General features: G+C 44.3%; 1 protein-coding gene across 2 annotated transcripts in view; it reads left to right on the forward strand.

The window, feature by feature from the left end:
* Positions 1-4,725: 4,725 nt before the first annotated feature.
* B3GLCT (beta 3-glucosyltransferase) overlaps positions 4,726-25,380 on the forward strand; it is a 130,374-nt gene continuing 109,719 nt past the window's right edge. For both annotated transcript variants that reach the window (XM_053563856.1, XM_053563857.1), the window contains exon 1: positions 4,726-5,070. In XM_053563856.1, the coding sequence (XP_053419831.1) occupies positions 5,007-5,070 (64 nt within the window). In that variant the 5' untranslated portion in view covers positions 4,726-5,006. The remainder of the gene's footprint in view (positions 5,071-25,380) is intronic.

Here is a 25,380-nt window from a genome sequence, read left to right on the forward strand (position 1 = left end):
TGTGAAAAAGATGTGTGCCCAAGGGTGTCATTTCATAAGCTGAGTAATTTTTACTGCTTCATCAAGGACTCTCTTTAGTGAACTTGGCTTATTCTATTTATCTTTCCACTGTTAAATACAGTTTGGTGCCACTGCCTTGATTAGTGCTGTGGTGAGAAGCAGCACTTTTATAAACATGGTTATTTTTGCACCGTAGGTGGAAATTTTACACATAGAACAAAAGCAAGTGATGTTTTGGCATGGCTATAAAAATACCTTGGCCTTGCAAATCTGGGCACCCTGAAAGAGTGTCAGGGAGCTCTAAGAGAACTGCTGTCCTTAGGCAAGCCACTTAACCTCCGCCAAATAGGAATGACAGGAATAAAGCTGTTTGGAGAATTAAATATTGTTCAACGTGAAATAATGCATGGAAAGCACTTAGTAGAGTGCCTGGTATACAATAAGTATTCAGTAAGTGTTCGCTATCACCATTAGTCTACACGTATTGTGAGGGCATTGCTATCATTTATACTCATAGTAATGATACTCTTTCATTTTGCTCCACAAACTCATTCCTCTTGTAGTAGACACTTTAATTGATTGCCTCATCTGTTCCCTCTGCAGCCTCTCTTTACTCCAGCGGGATAGACGCACAAGGGCAATTGAGCTGGCTCTGTCATGCCTTCACAGTGACCCCCTCCCTTCCATCCCTGCTAGTACTCCCCCCACCCCCACCCCTGGGAAGAAAGATTCCATTCAAGACGGTTCTGGCTGTTGCTGTTTGATCTGCTTCAGACTCTGGTTACTGATCTGTACAATGGGAATAATAATAGTCCCTTCATTTTTGTGAGGATTAACCAAAATATTTGCAAGTAACTAACAGCCTAGCTTATAACATGTTCAGTACATGTTAGTGAACCTCCTTTCCTTTTTTCTCATATTCTTTTAGCAAGTCTTTTTTCTTTTCCTTGCCCTCTCTAATCCATCCAGGCCATTGTCATGGAATGAAACTGCTTCTTGCAGCACTTCTCATTCGATAAATCAGTGCCCAATTCACAGGAACCAAGTGTTCATGATGTGACATCTGATCGAAATACCCCTTATTTCTCTGATAAGGGTAGAAGAGCTAGGACACAAAGATGGCCTTAAGAAATAGTCTTTTCTTTTTTGAGACTGAGTCTCACTTTGTCACCCTGGATAGAGTGCTGTGGCTTTGTCATAGCTCAGGGCAACCTCCAAATCCCTCTTGGGCTCTAGTGATCCTCCTGTTCAGCCTCACGAATGGCTAGGACTACACGTGTGCACCACAGTGCCTGGCTAATTTTTCTGTTTATAGTAGAGATGGGGGTCTCTCTCTTGCTTAGGCCTCTGTCAAACTCATGAGCTCAAGTGATCCTCCTGCCTGGGTTTCCCAGAGTACTAGTATTACTAGCACCCAGCCAAGAGCTACAGTCTTGCAGTTGAGGTTTTGGTCATCACCTGCTGAAAGAGCCTTCCATCTCTCCATGGCCTTTACTGTCCCGCTCAATGGAAGGTCAATCTCCTTGATACAGCCACCCAGGACCCTCTTTCATGTGACGCCTCACTGTTCCTCTGTGCTGGACAAACTGAGCTCTCCGCAGCCTCTGAACTCTCCAGCTCCTGGCTTCCATGGCCTTGCTGGCCAGTCCCCTCTGCTCAAAATGCCCTTCTCCTCTTCTCCCCACACACAGCTTACCCACACCTGCACGGTCTCTGTGGCCCTGCTGCTGGAAGCACTTTCCTTCTCCCCGCCCTTCTAACTTCCTTCCTACATTTCTTAGGGGACTCACAGGTTCTAGGCAGGCTCGTGGCTATTTCTGTGTGTCTTGGTCCTCTCGATTAGGCTAACCCTCTCCAGGAAAATTCACTTCCCTCCCAACCACAGTAGGCCATACGGGCCTCACATAAGCAATTGCTCTATGACATGTTTGTCCATGGATACATGAAAATAAGGTGGGTTTTTATTTATTTATTTATTTATTTTTTCCTGAGACAGGGTTTCACTCGGTTGCTCAGGCTGGAGTACTGTGGTGTTTGGACTGCTGATCCACTTTAGGCCTGAAACTGAGCGCAAAGGCCCAGAAGGGGGAAAAGAGCTGGAATCTGATCTGTCTCTTGGTCTTTGCTAGTACAGGGATAGGGTGCCCAGAGCCCCTTCCAGGCACGGGGACAGGCAGCTGGCTGGGAGAGGAGTGAGGAGCCAGCTGTACCACCTTGTCACTCCTCCCCAGCAGCCGCACTGCTTTGGGCCGACGTGCCTGTGTGTGCTGTGCCTCTCCTCCTGTTCTCAGCCCAGGAGTCTGCTCTTTCTCCTCTAAGACCCTGTACTAAAGTCAGTTCTTCTTTCTAGATTCTATTTTCCCCTGTGTGTTCCCATCTACCTGCGATAGTATATGATGGTAAAATAAGCCATGAACATTATTGTCTTTGTACTTGGACTGTGAGGCCTTAGATGCAGGACCGTGTTTTACGCTTTTTTCTTTTTTTAAATTTTCCCCAGAACTTAGCAAAGGGCACATCAGCTAGAAGGTGTTCACCGTCAGTTGAATGAATTAATGAATGGGGTTCAGCCTTTTGGGCCCAAGTATAGTTGTTATAAGATGAAAAACCACCTGTCTGGAACTTGTTCATTAGATTATTTGGCTATCTATAGTTTTGTAAATATGTCTTTATATTCTCTTTTAGCATTTAGAAATTTTTTTTTTTTTTTTTTTTTTTGGTAGAGACAGAGTCTCACTTTATGGCCCTCGGTAGAGTGCCGTGGCCTCACACAGCTCACAGCAACCTCCAACTCCTGGGCTTAAGTGATTCTCTTCCCTCAGCCTCCCGAATAGCTGGGACTACAGGCGCCTGCCACAACGCCTGGCTGTTTTTTGGTTGTAGTTTGGCTGGGGCCAGGTTTGAACCCGTCACCCTCGGTATATGGGGCCGGCGCCTTACCGACTGAGCCACAGGAGCTGCCCAGCATTTAGAAAATTCTTTAAAAAATTACCAGTTTGTTTTAATCAGGTTGCAGTGGAGGTCTCCCTCCCTGACCAAAAGGTAGATGATAGCTTCTCCCCCGGCCCCCCCCAATAAGGAAAGTTCCAGATGCTAGCATGGGGTTGACAGCTGGGATTAAGGTGCGTGAACCCCAAGAAGAGCTGTGGGCAGCTTTTTCACATCACAGTCTTAGAGTTTATGAAATTTGTCTTTTTCTTCCCAAAGCTATCCCCTTATAATTGGTGTTACAGACAAGTGGTGCTTTTTAGTGTCCTTAGTAGGAGCACGTTTGCTCTAAGAAACTCTTTCAACTTCTGAATGGGAGAGAGAACTCCCAGCAAGTCCATTTATCATATGACTAGGGGAAGTGAAAGGCAATCCTTTTTAAAATGTGAGTTATGGAGTGTTGTAACGTGCCATTTATCTATGTCGACTGTGGAAAGGAAGAATGCCAGGGAAAGTTTATACTACAACAGTGCACTCCGCATCGTGGTGAGGACTCAAGTTTCCACATCTCATTCTGGAACAGTAGCATTCGAACATGGCGAATTTTGATCAGATCACTGATTAAACACCAAGAGCTGCTTACAAACATGGAGTAAGCGTTTGAGTTTGCATAATTATCAGTTTTCTTAAACTCACCTTGGTTGCATGTTTAATATCTAACATTTTCAAGGAGTATTTTCTTAGAAGAAAGCTAAACAACTCTGGAATTCAGAAGCAATCTAGAACTCTCAACTAGACAGGTACATTTTAGCATTTTCCAAAGAAGGATAAGATCAATGCAGTCAACTGTAAATGTGAAAAGCTTGACTAAAAAATGAAATGGAAGAATTTTTACATTTCTTTTCCTTCCCATGAAAATGGCATTGCCATCAGACCACAAACCTTAGGTGAATGGAACTAACGGCACTATTTGCATTTAAACTAAGAGGATAACACATGAAATATTTAGTTCTCAGTTTTAAGAAGTCAACATAAACCACAAGGAGAAATCCATTGTCTCTAGACTTATTGAAAAAAAAAATTCCAGCAGCTATTACAGAAACAAACGACAATACTGTCCTAATGCATTAAGGCAAAGCCCCCTAAACGTATTCAAGCCAACCGACATTTATTCAGTATCCACTTCTCCCCTACATCCTACTTATACTCCGGGGGCCTGGGAAGAGTCCCTATTAAATGATTAGCTAGTAGGTGAACATTGTACCATCATGTGGGGACAGGAGAGGCTCTCCCAATGAAGCTTCCCCACATCTCTGTATTTCAATTTAATTCATTTTTATCTTATGCTTTGAACAAAATTGCACCCTCCCTCTCCCATTATGGTAAACACTTAAAATTATATTTATAGAAAATTACATTCGCACAAACTTCTATTAAAAGCCAAATTCCAGGCCTAGGCTATTGACCAAATTTAATTTAAAGAAGATACTAAGTAAATTAGCTGAGCTCATTAAAAACGCCTTCATCAAAGTAGAATATTGGTGCCAACAATATTAACAGTTGAGTCAGTGATGTTTTTTCCCCAGCAGATGTCACATTAGCAGGGAGGAATCTAATCACTCTCCCTTTACTTTGTGAGTAACGAGGGGGAACTACTGACCTGGTGGAGATGGAGCAAGGGTGGAAGGTGGAAGATGGGGCCCAGGTAAGGAGGGGTGCGGGAGAGGAAAGGAAAGGAAGGGTGGAGACTAGTGGCCAGAGGGAGCAGGGGTCAGACGCCTGGAAGGAGGGCGCTGTCCTGGCGGAACAGCGGCCACATCCCTCCGCAGCCCGTCGGGCCAGACCCCCTGGCCACAGCCGGGAGCCAGGCGGGCGCTGGACGCGCGCTCAGGGGCACTGCCTCTCGCGGCCACCAGAGGGCGCGGCTGGAGACGGCGCGGCGGAGCCGGGGGAGGAGGGGAGCCGCCGGAGAAGGGTCAGCCGCGGCGGAGGGCGGCGGCGGCGGCGGCGGCGCAGCTCCGGTCTCCGCGCGTCTCCGTCCCCGCGCCCAGGTAGAGCACGCATCCTCCGCCGCCCAGATGCGGCCGTCCGCTTGCCGCCCGGCGCTACCGGCGCTGGTCGCGCTCCTCACCTGCTCCCTGGGTAAGTAGCGGGCGGCCCGGGCGCGCACGGGAGCGGCGTGGGCTTCGCGGGCGCAGTCTTCCGCGCCCGCGTCGGAGCGGGGAAGGAGCTCCGGGCGGCCCAGCCCCGCTCCGCCGGCGCCCGCGTCCCGCCGTCCGGTCCCCGCCGCTCCGCGCCGGCAGCAGCGCCCTCTCGCGGCGCCCAGGTGGGACCCGGCGCCCGGGACCCGGGGCGCGCCCGCTCGGCCCCTTTCGGTCGCCGGGGCTCGGTCGCCGCCCCGTCCGCGGACTCGGTCTCCCCGCCTCCTTCCGCTGGGGGCCGAGGCTGGCGGGCGGCAGAGCAGCGCCCCGCACACCGCCACAGGAAGCGCAGAGCAACTGTGCAACTGCGAGAAACTTCGAAAAGAGGACCTCGGCGGCGGCCGTCCCGCCCCTCTGCCTGCCGCCCGCGTCCTGCCCGCCCGGCAACGGCCCAGAGGCTGGACGCGGGCGGCTCCGGGGCTCCGCGGCCGGCCGCGGGGGCGAGAGACGGCGCCTCGGGGTCCACGCGTCCCCCCTGCGAGGCCTTTGGCCCATGCTCTGGCCCCAAGGGTAAGCGGCCAGTTCGGCCCCAGCCCTTCCCCGGATTCTGGCCAGGAAGGGAGGACAGGGGTGCCCGCTGGGCCTCAGCCTGAGCGACGCCGTGGAGACGCTTCTCAAGTCCTGGGTCTTCACTGGGAAATTAGGACAGGTCTGGGAACAATGCTCGCTGGGTCTTCTACTGCCCTAGTCCCCATTCCTGTTTTCCTGCCCTTCTCCACACCAGGGCATTTCTCCCCTTCGTCGTAAAACGATGGGATAAAAGTTTTAAAAATCCTTGTAATTGACTTTCATGATGAGGTTTGTTCAAGTTGGAAAGCTTGGGTGAAAAATTCTTCCCTTTTCAGTGTAATAAGTATTACAGAGTGTTTCCAGCCTGTGAAAGAGCAGTAATTTCAGATTTTTAGAAATGGCAGAATGGTACGGTTTAGGAAAAGACGTAGCGTTCCGCACACTGCTGTTGCTAGCCCACTGGAACCTTGACAGCCGGGTTTTATTTGGATTTAACCTCGTCAAATAAGGACCTTATTTGCTGCTTCTGTGTACTCAGGGCATTTCCATCTAGAGGCTCTCAGTGAGTGTAGGAAAATTGAATGAGATTAGTTGGTAATTAATTGTTCACCTGCATGATTAATTAGGCAACAGTGTAATTAAAAGTGTTAAGACATCTTGGGCAAAGAAGGCTATACCTGATGGTGGGGAGCAGCTGAATTTGGCTAGTGATCTGCTTTAGCAGAAGAAAGAGACATTTCTGGATGTCAGGGCTGGGAAAACGTGAGGCTGGGGGTGGGGGGGTTGGGAAATTGACTAGGTGACTCCAGGCTGTATCAGTTGGCTTGTTGCCTGAAAGTTTTGCAAATAACCAAAGGGGGTGTGGGGGTAACTGAAATTGGCATTCTATTTATAGCACTGCATTTTATAATCCTATGCTGGGGGTATAATATTTGTATACAATTTATGCCATTAAGGGCTGAAATGCACATTTATATTGCTATATGCATCTTTTTGTTTTTTACAACCCTTAAGGAAATATTTGTAATGTCCACATTTTGATAATTCGCTGAAGGACATTCGGAATGAACTAAAATGTCAACACATTTTTAAGACTGTCTATTAGCCTTGTGAAGTTGTCAGATAAGCACAATAAATAAGACATAAAACACATTAAAAGGTCCCGGTGAGACATTTGGGCTTTGTGAATTGGCTTTTGTGGTTTGGTACAGAGAGGAGGCTGTGTTCCTCTACATCTGAAGTTAATCATGAGGAGCTTTATTGAGCTCGGCTTTGGTGGTGGAGGTGGGACACCAGCATGTATAGCGATGTGGTCCCCACTCGGTGTTCCTGGAATCTTGTCCAAACAGAATGTGACAGGAGTCCTGAGCATGTGACCAATCCTGCCATTTTATAAATACCTTAAATATTCCTGTATTAGATTGGTCTGACTCTATATAGTTTAGTTTCCCCACAAACTGGAGCATATATATTTACGTTTTTTGGAGAAAAGTCAACATAGAAAATTTATTTTAAAACCATATGCACATACAGACAAAATTCATTGCAACTTCAGTTCTACCGCATGGCCCCTGTTTCAGAATAAGGTTTGTTCAAGCCTCCAGGTCAATGCTTATTAGCTGTGTAGCTTTTAGTGGCTTTGAGCTTCAGTTTTCTTTAATGAAGGGGAGACATGGACTAGATGGGGGTCCTCAAACTATGGCCCATGGGCCACATATGGCGGTGTGATTGTATTTGTTCCTGTTTTGTTTTTTTTACTTCAAAATAAGATATGTGCAGTGTGCATAGGATATGTTCAGAGTTTTTTTTTTTTTTTTTTAAACTATAGTCCAGCTCTCCAATGGTCTGAGGGACAGTGACCTGGCCCCCTGTTTAAAAAGTTTGAGGACCCCTGGTTAGATGTAATGGAATACTGGGACCTTGCTGCTTCTTAGTTTCTGCACATTGATACCACTGTAGCAGATACTGCTGTGTACACATTTGCCTTTGTCCCTTCTTTTCTTAGCTAAACTTATAAAACTAGGGTTGAGGGGAAGGGTGGAGGAGTGATGGCTGGTGGTGGCAATGTGAAACATTTCTCAGTGGCCTTTGTAAATAGGGGTAGACGGTGAGATATTTATAGAAATTATGGTGTGGGGCTCCTGGCAAAGCTCATTAAAAGTGGCCCTGCTGGGATGCAGCTCTTTGGCCTTTTGTTTCATCCTCCTTCTCATTACCCTTTATGCAGAGCTGATGGCTGGAGCCCTGGTGGCCATCTTGTGGCATGAGATGACCTTGAAGATGGAAGATAGTAGTAAGGATGGTAGAGCAGAAGGACAGAAGAACCCCGGATGCCAGATAGCTGTGGAATGCTATGCCAGCCCTTGATTGGCTGTTTCCAAACTTGTATTGCATGCGATTTATGCAGCCAGTCTTAATCCTAATCAATAGAAGAAGCTTATCTGAACCAATGGTATTTGTAAAATAATAGGTATTAGCTTTTATTTTTTTACATCTCTGTCTCCTCTCTATATAAGCCAAAATTGCATTTCTTAGCACCTGCCAAAATTAGGGATGATTTTTCATTCTGAGCCAGATCTTGCTCAGATTCCTTTCATTACAGTGAGTCAGATTTTAGGATACCATGCGTCAGACTTAATTCCAGGTTGGTTTGTGTTTTCTGATTCTTTTATTTTTTTAAACCCTCTCTTTATTTTGTAAGCAGCATGCAGATATAATTGGCATAGATTCTAGTCTTTTGGATGGATCATTTTTTGGCCAGGACCCCCAAGTTGGCACAGGTTCCTTGGTCATAGACTCGACCCAGGAAAGTTTGCCTGTAGGCCACAGTCAAGCTCTGGGATGGGTATGGGGAGGGAGGATGCACATCTGCTTCAAAGGATGCGGGGTAGGGAGGAGATGTTCAGACCCTTTTGTTTACTTCCTCAAATGCAAACATTCTGGCTCCGGTGCTTGAGCAAGTCCTAATAATTGGCCTTATTTGGAGCCAATTTTTTTGCTTTTTATTAGGCATATTATAAAGCAAGCAAGCATGATTGCTAGGCATAGAGGTACTACTTCTGGGGAATTTGCAAATATTCTATGGCAGGCGTCCTCAAACTTTTTAAACAGGGAGGCCAATTCACTGTCCCTCAGACCGTTGGAGGGCCGGACTATAGTTAAAAAAAAAAAAAAAACTATGAACAAATTCCTATACACGCTGCACATATCTTATTTTGAAGTAGCAAAATGGGAAAATACAATTCACACCGCTTCATGTGGCCCACGGGCCGTAGTTTGAGGCTGCCTGTTCTATGGTCTTGTAGCATCATGTGTAATCCATCTTGGGCATTACACAGATTCTTTCTTGAGGACAATATACTGGAGTCCTCTTACATTACTGTCATCTTTCCCATGATAAAGGAAAAGTAGTGCTGAGTATCAGAGGCTTATCAGAGAGATGGAGGCCGCTCTGAATACCATGATTTCAAAGTTCTAGTCACTAAGCAAGTCCCAAAGAAACCCCATTCAGTGTAGGTGCTGATTTGCATGCCTAGAAAATGTTAATTTTAAAGTAATATTTAAAGGAAATACTACCCAAAGTCTGTTATTCAAAGAGTACTGCCAGGTACCTGCTGTGTGTCCAGCATTAGATTATTGTAGGAAGAAGACAGCTCTAGCCTGTCTCTGCCCTTGGAGAGCTTGCAGTCCGGAAGAGAAGATGATATTGAATAATAATGGCACAGAACTAATTGCGGTTCTGCCAGATGCTGTGGAAGAACTGTTCAGGATGCTGTGAGGGTGTGTTGCAGAAAGATGGTTTTTCCTGCTCTGGGTCAGGGGTTCCCAACAGGGAATAGTATTGCACCCCAGGGAATGTTCGTTGCTGTCTGGTGATTTTTTGGTTTTCCCAGGGGCAGGTTTGGCAGAGGGTACTACTGGCCTCTAGAGCCAGGGATGCTGCTGAATGTCCTACAATGCACAGGACAGCTCCACCCCCACCATCAAATAATCAGTTATCAGGTGCAGAATGTCAGTAGCCCATGGAGTAGGGCCCAAAGGAGGCTTCCTAGACGATATGACTTAGAGCTCAGACCTGCAGGGGAAGCAGAAATCAGTTAAGTGGAGGAAGGAAGACAGCATGCCTAGTGAAGGGTGGTGGTGAGTGAGTCAAGCAGAGAAAGGACAGAGGACTAGAGCAGCAGTTCTCAACCTGTGGGTCGCAACCCCTTTGTAACAATGAAAATAGATCACGACATTAGGAAGGTGAAGAACCACTGGACTAGAGGCTTTGGGAGAGGTCAGTGGGGCCAGGTTCAGCAGGGTCTTGCAGACCAGGGGACATTTTGGGCTGTGTCATTCCAGCAGCAAGAAGCATTGAGAGGGCTGAAAGGGGACAGTGCCTCATTTCACTTCCATTTTATGAGGCTTACTCTAGTTGTCCTGTGGAACAGGAATTGGAGGGGCCATTGTGGACACTGGGGACTGTGAGGAGGCCGCTGGGGACAACCAGGTGAGGGATGATTAAGAATCTCTAAGTATTGGTGATTGATTTGGTATAGTGGGTTGAGAGAAGGGTGGGGGCAGGGAGGAATCACCAATTTCTGTCACTATCCCTGGATAATGGAGCTGTTTACTGACTTAGGCCCTAATGAGGGAGGACTAGATTAAAAAAATTTTATTGTGGTTCAATATACATCACAACATTTATTAAGTGTAATAAATTTTATGTGTATAGTTCTGTGTCCTTAAGTATTCAGACTTTTTCTGTAATGTACTTTGACTTTTATGGGGAAGTGAGGCTGAGAAGTTGTTTGGGACAAGTTGAGTTTGAAGTGCATGTGAGACTTTCAGATACCACGTCAGGTGAACAGCTAAATGTTTGGGTCTGGGGCTCAGAGGAGGGGTCAACTGAAGAGGTATTTGAGGGTCCTTAGACTAGGTGTCAATTTGAGTAAATGTGTGTCTGTGTGTGTGTCCCAGGTTGGACTTGAACTCCTGGACTCAAGCAATCTTCCTGATGCAACCTGTGAATAGTTGGGACTAGTGGTACGAGCCACTGAGCCCAGCTGCCTGCCTGTCAGCATTCATTCATTCATTCATTCCTTCTTTCCTCCCTCCCTCCCACATCCTTGATTGACAGAATAAATGTATTTAAGCTTTTAGACAAAGTATATGTATTACAAAGATTTGATAGAAGTTGGGGAAGAAAGCAGATTTTATCTGCATGTTGTAAAGCTGCAGATTTAGGGGAAAAATGATGATACTGATATCATTAAGTAAGATTGGAATGTATCTCAAGTATAGCAATGCCATTTTCTCTTAGAGATATAACTTACTTTCACTCCTAAAAGAATATCTTATGAAAGTGAAAAGATGATACATTTTAGTTTACATCATTGCTTCCCGTAAGAAGCTGAAGACCCTTTATATATCATGTTGCATTTATCTTCTCCACATCTTTGAGGGGGCATATGGACAGTGCATTCTCTGCTGATGAGATGAATGAAAGGAAGTTAAATGGCCAAGGCCTGTTGTGAAAATAGCTCTGTTCAGTTCCCTTGAGCTCCTATCTAGCTGTCCACTCCAACACAGGTTTGATTTTAGCATGCACCAGAATCATCTCAGTTTCTTAAAGAAGCCACTGTTTGTTAAAATGCAGATTCCTGGGTTCCAGCCCCATATTTTCTGATTCAGAAGATCTGAGAGGAGGCCTGTAGATTTGTATTTTTAACAAGGTCCCCTGGTGAGTTGTCTGTGCTGCCAGCTGGGTGTGGGAAACCTGCCTGGGCCACCCTAAGCTGGGGTAAAACCTGGAACTGTTGTTGGGTGATTTTTGTGAACATTTGTACGCTATAAAGATGATGGATGGTTTGCTTTGCCTTTACAATGATATAGGGGGTTGCTTTGGAGAGATTAAAATATGGCATTGAGGCCTACTCCTCATCAGTCAGGTGCTTTGTGTACTTGGGAAAGGAACTGGAAACCCCAGAACTCAAATTAAGGCATCTTTCTCTGGTTCCAACATCATTTGGCAGATTTTCAAATGCTACTAGAGGGACCAAAGTCTATGGAGCATGAGCTTCAAAAATTACAGCAGGGGGGCGGAGACAAGATGGCTGACTGAAGCCAGCTTTCCACTGAGGCTTCCGTCCAGAAGGAGAGTTAGAGGACAGAAATTTAGCAAGTAACCTGGTGGACCAGAGCTATACCAAGAGAGAAGGTTGAAGAATGCACATCAACCCTGCTCAGGCGAGCTGCGACCCCAAGGATACAAACAAAAGGTACAAAATCCATCACCAAGTGGATGGGAGTCCTCTCCCCCATGAGAACGGCTTGGAGTGCCCCACAAACGAACAGGCAGAGTTCATTCAAAGTTCCTCCTACTACTCTCCATGGGAGAGACTCTCTAAAAACTGGAACTGCCTCCCCTACTAGGGTGCCATGGCCTCCTCCTGCCAGGCATAAAACTGTATATATTCTCTATCTGCAACTCTGAGCTCCTAGCACTCCCCTCCACTCTCACTCTGAGGTCTGGAGGCCTGTCCCCTGGGAGTCCAGATTCTTGGGTGATTTCTCGAGGGGTGTGGACAGGGCCTAAACTGCAGCTGGTCAGTGCTGACTCTGTGGCATGGGAGTGAGGAGAAGACAGTAGACTGAGAGGGAACCACACTGGAGTGGCGATGTCCCGAGGTGCAGAGCAGCAGCCGTCTTTTGGCAGCAATAGGGCTCACTCACCCCTTGTCCCCCTGGGCAACCAGAGGAGGCCGGGCATCTACTCAGGTGGCAACCACCACGGAACAGATCTGGGAGGGATACGCAGGCCCCGTGAGTAAAGGGTTTGCTTGAGACGGTACCGGCCTGGGTGGAGCGCGGGGACTAGAAACGCACGTGCAGAGCTGGGAAGTTCCCAGGGTGGGGCTGACCCAAAGGACCGCTTTACTGAGCCTAAGACGCACGTGGCCCTTAGGGGATCGTCAGTCTATAGACAAAGGAAGACAGGAGGCTAGAATTGACAGCTAACTGAATACAAACCTGCAGGAGCAAAGACAGGGCCTGAGGTGCAAGCTCTGGAAACTCAAAACAGCTTCTCTTCTGCAGGGGAATTTAGCAAGGACAGAAACAAATTTCTGCAAAGTTGTTGTGTTCTGTTCTGTCAGTAACATCAATTAGGGGCGGGGCTGGAACTAAGTGAATATCCCCCAGCCTCCATCAAGCACCTGAGGTTGTCAGGCCTCACCTCCCCCTGCTGGATAGAGATAGAGTGCAGTGGCCTGGCTGGGCAGATATAGATTTCCTTGTGATTCAGGCAGGTGCAAACCCCTGGAGTATCTGTTCACTAGAGGCAAGGGTCACAGCCCTGCAGGGCTATCAGTAACTGGGTGTGACAGAGGTGCAAGGTGGGGAAGGAGGCATCAACCTTCCCAGACTAATCTATTTTCTGGGTGGGTCCTCCTGACTTCACGGGGCACCAAAGCAAGTCATATCTGAGCTGTCACCAGACCCCTGTGATCCAGTTGCCAGAGACCTATTAAACTCTCCCACCTGAGACAGGTGCTGACTGAGACAATTGATTTGGACCTTTTGAACTGAGCTAATTGCCCAAGGACTATTCAAGTGGTGCCCTGGGTGTGTGGTTGTAGGAAGGTTTGATTTTCCTTTTCCAATTGTTGCCTGTGGGGATCGGGGTGACTGAATTGCTGGTATTTCTCCACAATTGACACTTCAACCCAGAGTAACTGTTTCACTAGTCGGACAGAGACCAGCTGAAAACAAGACAGAACCACTTAGCCTCACCACACCAAACAGGTCCCCAGTATCTCAGGCCATAGCACTGTACGGGTCCTCGACAAAGCTCCAGGGGAAAAATCAAACGGTGTAAAACAACCATGGGGTGGAATCAGCGGGAAAACTCTGGTAACATGAATAGCCAGAATAGATCAACCCCCCACCCCAAGGAAAGATATGGCAGATGTAACTGAAGATCCCATTCATAAACAGCTGGCCGAGATGTCAGAAATCGAATTCAGAATTTGCATTGCAAACAAGATTAATAGAATGGAGGAAAATTTGGAATGAGACATTTGAAGAGCAATTCTAAAGTTGGAATTAGAAATTCGAGGAGAAATTCAAAAGTTGTCTCAAGAATTTAACGAATTTAAAGACAAAATCACCAAAGATTTTGATGCACTGAAGCAAGAATTTGCAGCCCTCAAAGATCTGAAAAATACAGTAGAATCCCTCAGTAACAGAGTGGAACAAGCAGAAGAAAGGATTTCTGACATCAAAGACAAAGCCTTTGAACGCTCCCAAAACTCTCAAAGAGGAAGAGAAATGGAGAGCAAAAACAGATCATTCTCTCAGAGAGCTCTGGGATAATTCGAACAAGGTTAATATACGCCTCATTGGAATCCCTGAAAGTGATGAAGTAGCCTCACAAGGCACAGAGGCCCTTCTCCATGAAATTATGAAAGAGAATTTTCCAGACATGCCAAGGGATTCTGAAATTAAAATAACAGACAGTTTCAGAACCCAAGCACGACTCAATCCAAATAAGACATCCCCCAGGTATATCATAACTTCACTAAAGTTAATATGAAGGAGAAAATTCTGAAAGCAGCCAGACGTAAGAAATCCATTACCTACAAAGGGAAGACTATTAGAATGACTGCAGATCTCCCTGCTGAAACTTTTCAAGCCAGAGAGGGTGGTCATCGACTTTTAATCTCCTAAAGCAAAATTACTTTCAACCCCAGATCCTGTATCCAGCTAAAGTGAGTTTCATTTATGATGGAGAAATTAAATACTTTAATGACATTCATATGTTGAAGGAATTTTCCATAATCAAACCAGCTCTTCAGGATATTCTCAGACCTATCCTCCATAATGACCAACCCAGTCCTCTACCACAAAAGTAAACTCACTGAGAAACTTTTGGTCAAACTCCAACTTCCACAGTGGCAAAAGGATTAAAAATGTCCACTGGACTTTTGAAAAACTCGATATCCAAAATTTTACCAGACTTAACCAATATTCGCCATTAATGTGAACGGCTTAACCTGTCCTCTAAAGAGGCACAGATTAGCTGACTAGATACAAACACTCAGGCCATGTATTTGCTGCATACAAGAATCACATCTTACCTTAAAAGATAAATATAGACTCAGGGTGAAAGGATGGTCATCCATATTTCAGGCAAATGGTAATCAAAAAAAAGCAGGTGTTGCAATTTTATTTGTAGACACAACAGGCTTTAAATCAACAAAAGGAAGGATAAGAATGGTCACTTCATATTTGTTAAGGGTAATACTCAATATGATGACATTTCAATTATTAATATTTATGCACCTAACCAGAATGCACCTTAATTTATTAGATAAACTCTAACAGACATGAGCAACTTGATTTCCTCCAGCTCCATAATAGTCGGAGATTTCAACACTCCTTTGGCATTGTTGGATTGGTCCTCCAAGAAGAAGCTGAGCAAAGAAATTTTAGATTTAAACCTAAACATCCAACATTTGGATTTAGCAGATACCTACAGAACATATCATCCCAACATAACTGAATGCACATACTTCTCATCAGCCCACGGAACATACTCCAAAATCGATCACATCTTAGGTCACAAGTCTAACCTTAGTAAACTTAAAGGAATAGAAATTATTCCCTGCATCTTCTTGGACCACCATGGAATAAAAGTTGAACTCAGTAAGAGTAGGAATCTGCATACTGATACAAACACATGGAAGTTAAATAACCTTATGCTGAATGATAGCTGGTCAGAGAGATGAGATTAAGAAGGAAATTGCCAAATTTTTGGAACAAAACGACAATGAAGACATGAATTATCAGAACCTCTGGGATACCACAAAGGCAGTCCTAGGAGGGAAATTTATAGCATTGCAAGTCTTCGTCAAGAGAATGGAAAGAGAGAAAGTTAACAACTTAATGAGACATCTCAAGCAACTGGACAAGGAAGAACATTCCAACCCCAAGCCTAGTAGAAGAAAAGAAATAACCAAAATTAGAGCAGAATTAAATTAAATTGAAAACAAAAGAATTATATAACACATCAATAAATCAAAAAGATGGTTTTCTGGAAAAGGTCAGTAAAATAGATAAACCTTTGGCTAACCTAACCAGGAAAAAAAAGAGTAAAATCTCTAATCAATCAGAAATGACAAAGACGAAATAACAACAGACTCCTCAGAAATTCAAAAAATCCTTAATGAATATTACAAGAAACTTTATTCTCAGAAATATGAAAATCTGAAGGAAATTGACCAATACTTGGAAGCACGTCACCTTCCAAGACTTAGCCAGAATCAAGTGGAAATGTTGAACAGGCCAATACCAAGTTCTGAAATAGCAGCAACCATACGAAATCTCCCTAAAAAGAAAAGCTCAGGACCAGATGTCTTCACATCAGAATTCTACCAAACCTTTAAAGAGGAAGTAGTACCTATATTACTCAAACTGTTCCAAAATGTAGAAAAAGAAGGAAGACTACCCAACACGTTCTATGAAGAAAACATCACCCTGATCCCCAAACCAGGAAAAGACCCAAGAAAAGAAAATTATAGACCAATATCACTAATGAATATAGATGCAAAAATATTCAACAAGATCCTAACAAACAGGATCCAGCAACACATCAAACAAATTATACATCATGACCAAGTCGGTTTTATCCCAGGGTCTCAAGGCTGGTTCAATATACCAAAATCTATAAGTATAATTCAGCACATAAACAAATTAAAAAACAAAGACCATATGATTCTCTCAATTGATGCAGAAAAAGCTTTTGATATTATCCAGCATCCCTTCATGATCAGAACACTTAAGAAAATTGGTATAGAAGGGACATTTCTTAAACTGATAGAGGCCATCTACAGCAAAACCACAGCCAATATCGTATTAAATATGGTTAAATTGAAATCATTTCTACTCAGATCAGGAACCAGACAAGGCTGCCCATTGTCCCCACTGCTCTTTAACGTTGTAATGGAAGTTTTAGCCACTGCAATTAGGGAAGAAAAGGCGATCAAGGGTATCCATATAGGGTCAAAAGATATTAATTAAACTTTCGTTCTTTGCAGATGATATGATTGTATATCTGGAAAACACTAGGGACTACTACAAAACTCTTAGAAGTGATCAAGGTTACAAAATCAACATTCATAAATCGGTAGCCTTTATATATACCAACAATAGTCAAGCTGAAAAAACAGTTAAGGACTCTATTTACAGTAGTGCCAAAGAAGATGAAATATTTGGGAGTTTATCTTAACAAAGGATGCGAAAGATCTTTATAGAGAGAACTATGAAACTCTAAAAAATGAAATAGCTGAAAATGTTAACAAATAGAAAAACATACCATGCTCATGGCTGGGAAGAATCAACATGGTTAAAATGTCCATACTACCCAAAGCAATATAAAATTTTAACACAGTCCCTATTAAAGCTCCACTGTCATACTTTAAAGATCTTGAAAAAACAATACTTTGTTTTATATGGAATCAGAAAAAAAACTCGAATAGCCAAGACATTACTCAGAAATAAAAACAAAGCAGGAGGAATCACACTACCAGACCTCAGACTATACTACAAATCGATAGTGATCAAAACAGCATGGTATTGGCACAAAAACAGAGAAGTAGATGTCTGGAACAGAATAGAGAACCAAGAAATGAATCCAGCTACTTTCCGTTATTTGATCTTTGACAAGCCAATTGAAAACATTCAGTGGGGAAAAGATTCCCTATTTCACAAATGGTGCTGGGTGAACTGGCTGGCAACCTGTAGAAGACTGAAAACTGGACCCACACCTTTCACCATTAACTAACATAGACTCTCACTGGATTAAAGATTTAAACTTAAGACATGAAAGTGTAAAAATACTAGAAAAGAGTGCAGGGAAAACCCTTGAAGAAATCGGTCTGGGTGAGTATTTTATGAGGAGGACCCCCCAGGCAATTGAAGCAGCTTCAAAAATACACTACTGGGACCTGATCAAACTAAAAAGCTTCTGCACAGGCAAGAACACGGTAAGTAAAGCAAGCAAACAGCCCTCAGAATGGGAGAAGATATTTTCAGGTTATATCTCTGACAAAGGTTTAATTACCAGAATCCACAGAGAACTCAAACGTATAAGCAAGAACGGAACAAGTGATCCCATTGCAGGCTGGGCAAGGGACTTGAAGAGAAACTTCTCTGAAGAAGACAGGCGCACGGCCTACAGACATATGAAAAAATGCTCATCATCTTTAATCATCAGAGAAATGCAAATCAAAACTACTTTGAGATATCATCTAACTCCAGTAAGATTAGCCCATATCACAAAATCCCAAGATCAGAGATGTTGGCATGGATGTGGAGAAAAGGGAGCACTTCTGCACTGCTGGTGGGAATGCAAATTAATACATTCCTTTTGGAAAGATGTTTGGAGAACATTTAGAGATCTAAAAATAGATCTGCCATTCAATCCAATAATTCCTCTACTTGGTATATACCCAGATGATCAAAAATCACATTATAACAAAGATATTTGTACCAGAATGTTTATTGCAGCCCAATTCATAATTGCTAAGTCATGGAAAAAGCCCAAGTGCCCATCAATCCATGAATGGGTAATGGTGCCCATATACCATAATAAATTGTGGTATATGTACACCATGGAATATTACACAGCCTTAAAGAAAGATGGAGACTTTACCTCTTTCATGTTTACATGGATGGAGCTGGAACAATTCTTCTTAGTAAAGTATCTCAAGAATGGAAGAAAAGGTATCCAATGTACTCAGCCCTACTATGAAACTAATTTATGCCTTTCATATGAAAGCTATAACCCAGTTATAACCTAAGAATAGGAGGAAGGGGGAGGGAGGGGAGGGGAGGGAGTGGAGAGGTGGGCGGAGGGAGGGTGATTAGTGGGATTACAGCTGCAGTGCATCTTACAAGGGTATATGTGAAACTTAGTAAATGTAGAATGTAAATGTCTTAATTACTAAGAAAATGCCAGGAAGGCTATGTTAACCAGTGTGACTGAAATGTGTCAAATGGTCTATAAAACCAGTGTATGCTGCCCCATGATCACATTAATGTACACAGCTTTGATTTAATAATAAAAAAAGAAAAAACGAACAAACAAAAATTAGAACAGCAAACTGCTTGAGCAAAGGTTTTTTGAATATATATAAGGAAGTTCCTGAAGGCTCCGGGCATCTCAGATTGTGTATACCATGGATTGAGTGGTGCTGATAGGGGAAGATGGACTTTTTTTTTGTAGAGACAGAGTCTCACTTTATGGCCCTCGGTAGAGTGCCGTGGCATCACACAGCTCACAGCAACCTCCAACTCCTGGGCTTAAGTGATTGTCTTGCTTCAGTCTCCCGAGTAGCTGGGACTACAGGCACCCGCCACAACACCGGCTATTTTTTTGGTTGCAATTCAGCCGGGGCCAGGTTTGTACCCGCTACCCTCGGTATATGGGGCCGGCGCCTTACCGACTGAGCCACAGGTGCCGCCCAGGAAGATCGACTTTTTGTAATAGTTAAGATACCCAAAAGTTAATTTGTTGGTGTGACTTGACATAAAATAATCATACTTACTCAGTCCATTTTGCATTGAACTGAAGGGTCCTGGGGAGGCCAGTACCTCAAGGACAGAAAGGCAAGGGTGTGGCCCCTCTTAACGATCCTCACAGACTTTTATTGCAGTTTTAGGCATAAGAAAACACAGGAGAGTGGCAAGCTTCAAAGAGAGTAAAGGTTACAAAACAAGGAGTTTGACTCCGTGATTGAACTCATAGCACATTCTGTTACTGCACTTACTTCTCTCGCGCCTTTTCTTTGTGGCTGCTAAGTATGACTTAGGCTTGGGACAGTATGCTGTGTGTAGGGAGTACTGTGGTGCTCAGGGCTAGCAGTGATTGCTACCAGTGATTGCAGTCATTGCTCAAATTACTTTGTTTTTAGTACCTAGCACTTTTAACCCTATGCTCTATCCTACATTAATTGGAAGTTGTATTGTTATAAATGAAGCCTGACAGTTATTTGTTCATAGTATACTTGCAAGTTAAAGGAACTGTACAGAGTATGGTGTGTGTGTGTGTGTGTGTGTGTGTGTGTGTGTGTGTCTTTGGATACTTGCTCTGTGTTCCTCTTTGGGTATCCTGGACTAGATTGTGTGACCAAGGAGTTTTCTGACCCTTCCTGACTCAGGCTGTGGAATATGCTTGCAAAGGGTGGGTTTGAATCTTATTCCCAAACTCTGTTTCGGTTGGAATTTTCTGGTTTTCGTGTCTTGAGGGATTGTTTAAAGGGGATGTGAATCAAAGAAGGAAATGATCTTTTTCTCCTAAGTGTATATGGTTATTTCCTGTTCATATTTTCCAGTTTACTGCCCTTCCTGTAAATACATTTGTCCTCTGGTCCATAAAATATATTGGTCTTCCAGATTTTGTTGCCAAGCAGAGAAGAACCTGTATTCCAAATTCCATTTTCCTTTTGACATGTACGGTGTAGCAGGGGATGTGTTGTAGATGGAGCAAGATCAAGTGTGAGCAGGTTGTGTTTTCAGAGGAGTCTCCGGGCTCCTGCCATGCTGTGGTAGGTGGCCGGGCCTCCCCCCTTCACCACTGCTCTCTGCTGCCTGAGTCACTTTGTTAATGTCCTGGCACCTATGGGACTGGAGCAATGGGGGATCCCTAACCCCAGATACCCTCTAATTCTCAGCTTGCTGTGGGATGTTTCCCCTGGAACATCCTCAGGATATTGGAGTCAAATTGAAGTAACCCCCTACAGCTGCCACCTCCTTTATTCTCTGCTGTGTCACTGCCACCCCCGCCTACTGGTCTTTCCTGGGAACTGCCCCAGGCTGTCCCAGCCCCACCTCCCAGGCTCCTGCTCTGCCTGGCTGTTTTAGTCTTTTCTTGTTCCCCCACAGCCACTTCGCACCCAATTTCCAGAAAGCTTTTTTTCACCATTCATTTCAGGATGGTGTTCCCTCCTTAAACGCCTGAATCACCTATTCCTGGTCCTTAGAAAGAAACAGACTCCCCAACACCAGCCTCTTTCATGATATGCCTCCTGCCACCCACACCCTCTTCTCTCGCCTGTCACTGCTCCTCAGGGGCCCCTGACCTCTTGCTCTATCCCTTAGAGGGTCCTGCTCTGTCACCTTCTTCCTCAGGGGTCCCTGCCCTGTCATTCACCCTATCAGGAATCCTTGCCCTGTCCCTCCTCCACTCAGGGTCCCTGCCTGTCACTCTTCTCAGGGATCCCCTCCCCAGGCATCTCAGCCCCCATGTGAGGAGCAGGTTCTCTGTCCTGTGGTGTGGCAGGTGCGGCATAGTGGGAGACATGTTCCCCAGTGTGTCTGCCCCTGTGGGGACAGTTGGTGTGTGTGAGGAGGATGAAGGAGGGGCAAACCCTACCCCTGTCGCCACCGTGGGTGTGTTTGTTTCTGTCTTCTGTCCCCTCCGTTGCCATGGATCTTCTTCAAAGCAGCCACTGGGAAACCTGTAAACTGGCTGTGGGCTGTGTGGCCTGAGGCATCCAGGACCTAGGATTATCCTGGAGAGCTCCAGGGAGAGGGAGCTGTGCATGATTGGAGCTGCCGTGATGGGGACATGTTTTGTAAGTAGGTCACAGGACAGAAAGTGAGGCCCCAAAGACCTCCCCTCCCAGCGTAGTGGGAGGAACAGGAGCCTGAGCTGCGTGGCTTCCAGGAGATGTCCCTATGAGCTGTGGCTTGGGGGCAGAGCCACAGGCACCAGATTTTATCCTCTCCCTCCTGGCTTGTGGGCGGGCACGGGTGCCTAGACACTGCCCAGACTGACAGTGTCACTGCGGCCACCAGTGTCCCCAGCTATTGCAGTGCTAAACGCTCCATGTTGGGCTCACACACCCTGCTGTACCCTCAGAGGTGGGATGATTTGCACCTTAGTGGGTTTCTTGTTTTTTTGTATTTTGTGTGGTTTCTGTGATAGATGTTTCTGAGAGAGTTTGGGAAGATGAATCAGGAGAAGAGGAACAAAGTCAAGTTAGGAGTTAGGAAGAGGTACAGCCGTCATTCCTGCCTGGGAGTGGGGTCCCTTGCTCCCTCACTGGAGCAGGGAAAGATTGTTAATTAGCTGTTGCTCAAATGCAGTGCAATTAATTATGGGCCAGTTTTCTCACACCCTGGGGCTTAGGCTGGCCTAGAAATCTTAGTCCCAGGTTAGTTGTAAAATTCTTGATTTATCTCCCCATATAGGTGTGCTAACACATTTGTTGGCTTGAATTATTTAAAGTTATCACAAAAAAGGTCCGCTTTCTATTGCCTGCCCTGATTTGCACTTTAAATATAGTTCTCTGTTGCCATTCACCAGAATTCATGTTGAAAATAAAAAAAGGAAAATTACTTTTAAACAACAGTTTGGTACAGAAAAGCATGATTTTCCTTCAAGTACTTCTCCAGTGGTACATTAGTGTACTAAGGCCGAGTTTTCAAGAATATTTTCCCCTGCTGAATCTGGAAATTAGTGTGCAAGTTAATAGCAAACATCGAGGTCCAGGTGACCAGCCCTCTGTGCACCTGTGGTTGGGAGTTGAAGGGGGTCTGTCCCTCCCTCCCTCCTCGCATTCACCAGCCCAGGCCCGTAGTGTTAAATTAGCAGGGGGCGCTCTTGTTAGACTTGGTGAAGGTGACAGGCAGTTTTTTACCTCCCTTGCTGGTTTGTCTCACTTTTTCTTCCTGTGTGCACCATAGCGCCTTTATTTCTAAGAAGCCAGGATTTTGTTGGGAGAGCTTCTATAAATGATTCATTATTTCAAGATTGGATTTATTAGTGGTATAGCATATTCTGTGCCTTCAAAATACATTTGGTTACTTAATGGTTCTTTTATTTTGCTTAGATTATGGAAATGTACATATGAAACCAATTGGCACTTTTCTTTTTAGTGTTCATCTAATGAAGATTATCTTGCCTTGTGATTTGCTGTTAGGATTGAAAGTATCTCTGCCGCATTTCTTACGTCATTGCTTAAACGTTATATAATTTATATCTGTCATGGGGAAAAGGAGTTTGTTTTTTTTTTTTGTGGTTTTTGGCCGGGGCTGGGTTTGAACCCACCAGCTCCGGCATATGGGACTGGCGCCCTACTCCTTGAGCCACAGGCGCCACCCGGAAACGGAGTTTTTAATTTCATAGCGATATGATGGGGAGAAATGACAGCTCTTTTTTTTTTTTTTTTTTTTAAGGATATTTTAACTCCAGGTCTGTGTGTTTGGGGATACAACTAGAATTTAGTTTAACTTGAGCTCATTTAAGCCTTGTCTGAATAAAGGAATGGTGTCTTGATTCTGATAAGCAGGGTTTGAGGACTTATTTGATTTATTAGCAGTATCTTCCCTCCATGGAATTCCTACTTTAAACAGATACATTTTCATGTATTAGCTGCTTACTTATGAAAGATAATGCATTACTAATTTTCAGGACCGGCACCAAATAAAGACATCTCTCCTTCACTTTAGTCTGTATTCTGAAGGCTGGGTGCCTTGTGTGTTCACATATACTTGATTGTCATAGAGTCATCTGGCCTTGCAGAAAAGTGAGGTAAAAAAGTAAGTTCTGGTTATTAGATGATGTTGCTGAATCTGCTAAATGGAGAGTTATTTTATTGGACAAAACAGGAAATTCTAACCTGTAGGTCTTTGACAGTGTTTGGAATTAGGAATTGATTGGGGTGGGGAGATGGATTTTTGAATTGAAGTCGTATGTTAGTTTGATCACAGTTTTTATATCCTGCAAGTTCTCAGAATGCTCTGTTTTCTGGAACTGTAGTGCTAAGCTATATTAACATGTTGCAACCTCCCTCCGTGATATCCATTAAATAATTCTATTTTTGATATCTTCTTGAGGTTTTTAAATGTGCAGATTAGCTTGGAGGCAAACAAAATAAAAAACAAAACAAAAAATTTAAGTACTGGAAGCAGAATTTAAATGGCATTTGGTGTTAAATCTCTCCTTTCTTCTTAGTACTTGATGCATGATTTGGAATTGGCTTTTCTTGTGTGTGTATGTGTGTGTGTGTGTAAAAAGTAAGAAAATGGATTAGATGCTGGTAAAAATAAATTAGGGGGCTTGGCTCCCATAGCTCAGCAGCTGGGGCATCAGCCACATACATGGGAGCTGGAGGGTTTGAATCCAGACTGGGGCTGCCAAACAACAATGACAACTACAACCAAAAAATAGCTGGTCGTTGTGGCGGGCACCTGTAGTCCCAGCTACTTGGGAAGATGAGGCAAAAGAATCACTTAAGCCCAAGAGTTTGAGGTTGCTGTGAGCTGTGATGCCAGGGCACTCTGCCCAGGGTGACAGCTTGAGACTGTCTCAAAATAAATAAATAGAGGACATTTAACTTCTTCCTTCTTCTGGGTTGATGCTGTCTACCAGGAGAAGCAGGTAACTCTTAAGTGGCATGACCCCAGGGCCATAGTGAAGACTTGCATTCATTCCTTCATTCCTTCCTTCATTCATTCATTCAGTATTTATTGAGCTGCCCTGTGTGCCTCCTGTGCTCTTGGTGTGGGGGTAAATAAATAAAACTACATTCTTGCCCTCTGGAACTTACCACAAACTGATACATATGTAACAAAGGAATTTAAACATATCTGGTGGCAGCTGGTGGTCAGTGCTCTGGAGGATAGTGAAGCAGAGTGAGGTGGCTCAGGAGGGTGTGCAGTTGGGGATTTACTGTTTTATATGAGATGATCTCAGGCAGGCCATTTCTATCTGCTGTTATCTAAATTCCTCACGTAGAGGTTCGCCTGGATTACATTTCAGTTTCACCCTGCCTTTCAAAATGTCATTCTGGAAATGGAAACGATTAAACTATGTTAGTCATTTGGTTCTTAGTGTGAAAATGTTTTAGATTATTTCCTTTGAGCAAATGTTAATGGAGAATTTGAGGCAGTGGATGTCTGGGGGTGGAGATGGGAAGGGAATTAGAAGGGATCCAAATAGGTGAAGTTGTCTCCTGCATCTGACTCGGGTCTCCCCAGCCACCCAGCCAGCCTTGCCACTGGCACCTGTAATTGCTCCGTGCTGTCACCTCCCTGACCTTTTTAGTACATCACTGCAGTGTGGCATTGCCATTTTTTTCTGAGAATGCCAACTGGAGAAAGCAAACTCTATGCAATGCTTTCCTCTTCCCTTTTCAGGTAAAATGCCATGTAAAGTTAAGGTATTATTTTTTGTTCTATTAAGCTAAATGTTTAGCTTATCATTTTTCTTTGTATTTTCTAAGTGTTACTATCATGTTGCTATAATTGTTTTTATTGCAGACCTTACATGTATCTCTAGGGCTATCTTTGTCTATTATGGCCTCTGACTGAAAACTTATTAAATCATTCTAGGTAGGGAATGATTTTAATCTCTCCCCCGTTCTCCTGGTCTCATTGCCTTGGTAGGTTCTGTTAGGATTTAGTAGGATTCTCTGTTTGCTGGTAGCAGTATCTGCACCACGCTGCTAACCCCACAAGCCCCTAAGAAAAAACTCGCTCCAAATTTAGCTCTGCTGCCTGCCAGGCTCTGGCAGTGATTGTGAGGGTGGGAATTTGTACTTCTTCCCTCTGGAGCCTCAGGAATTCTCCTTTGCTTAAAAAGGCACCAAAATTAAGGTTTCTAAGAAGTAGTATTTTGTGTACATCTGTTTTGTAGCTTGTGTCTATAGACACAAATGTTACATAGATCTTAATTTGTTTGAGGTCTGAT

This window comes from Nycticebus coucang, chromosome 15 (genome assembly GCF_027406575.1).
Source record: "Nycticebus coucang isolate mNycCou1 chromosome 15, mNycCou1.pri, whole genome shotgun sequence".
Lineage (NCBI taxonomy): Eukaryota > Metazoa > Chordata > Mammalia > Primates > Lorisidae > Nycticebus > Nycticebus coucang.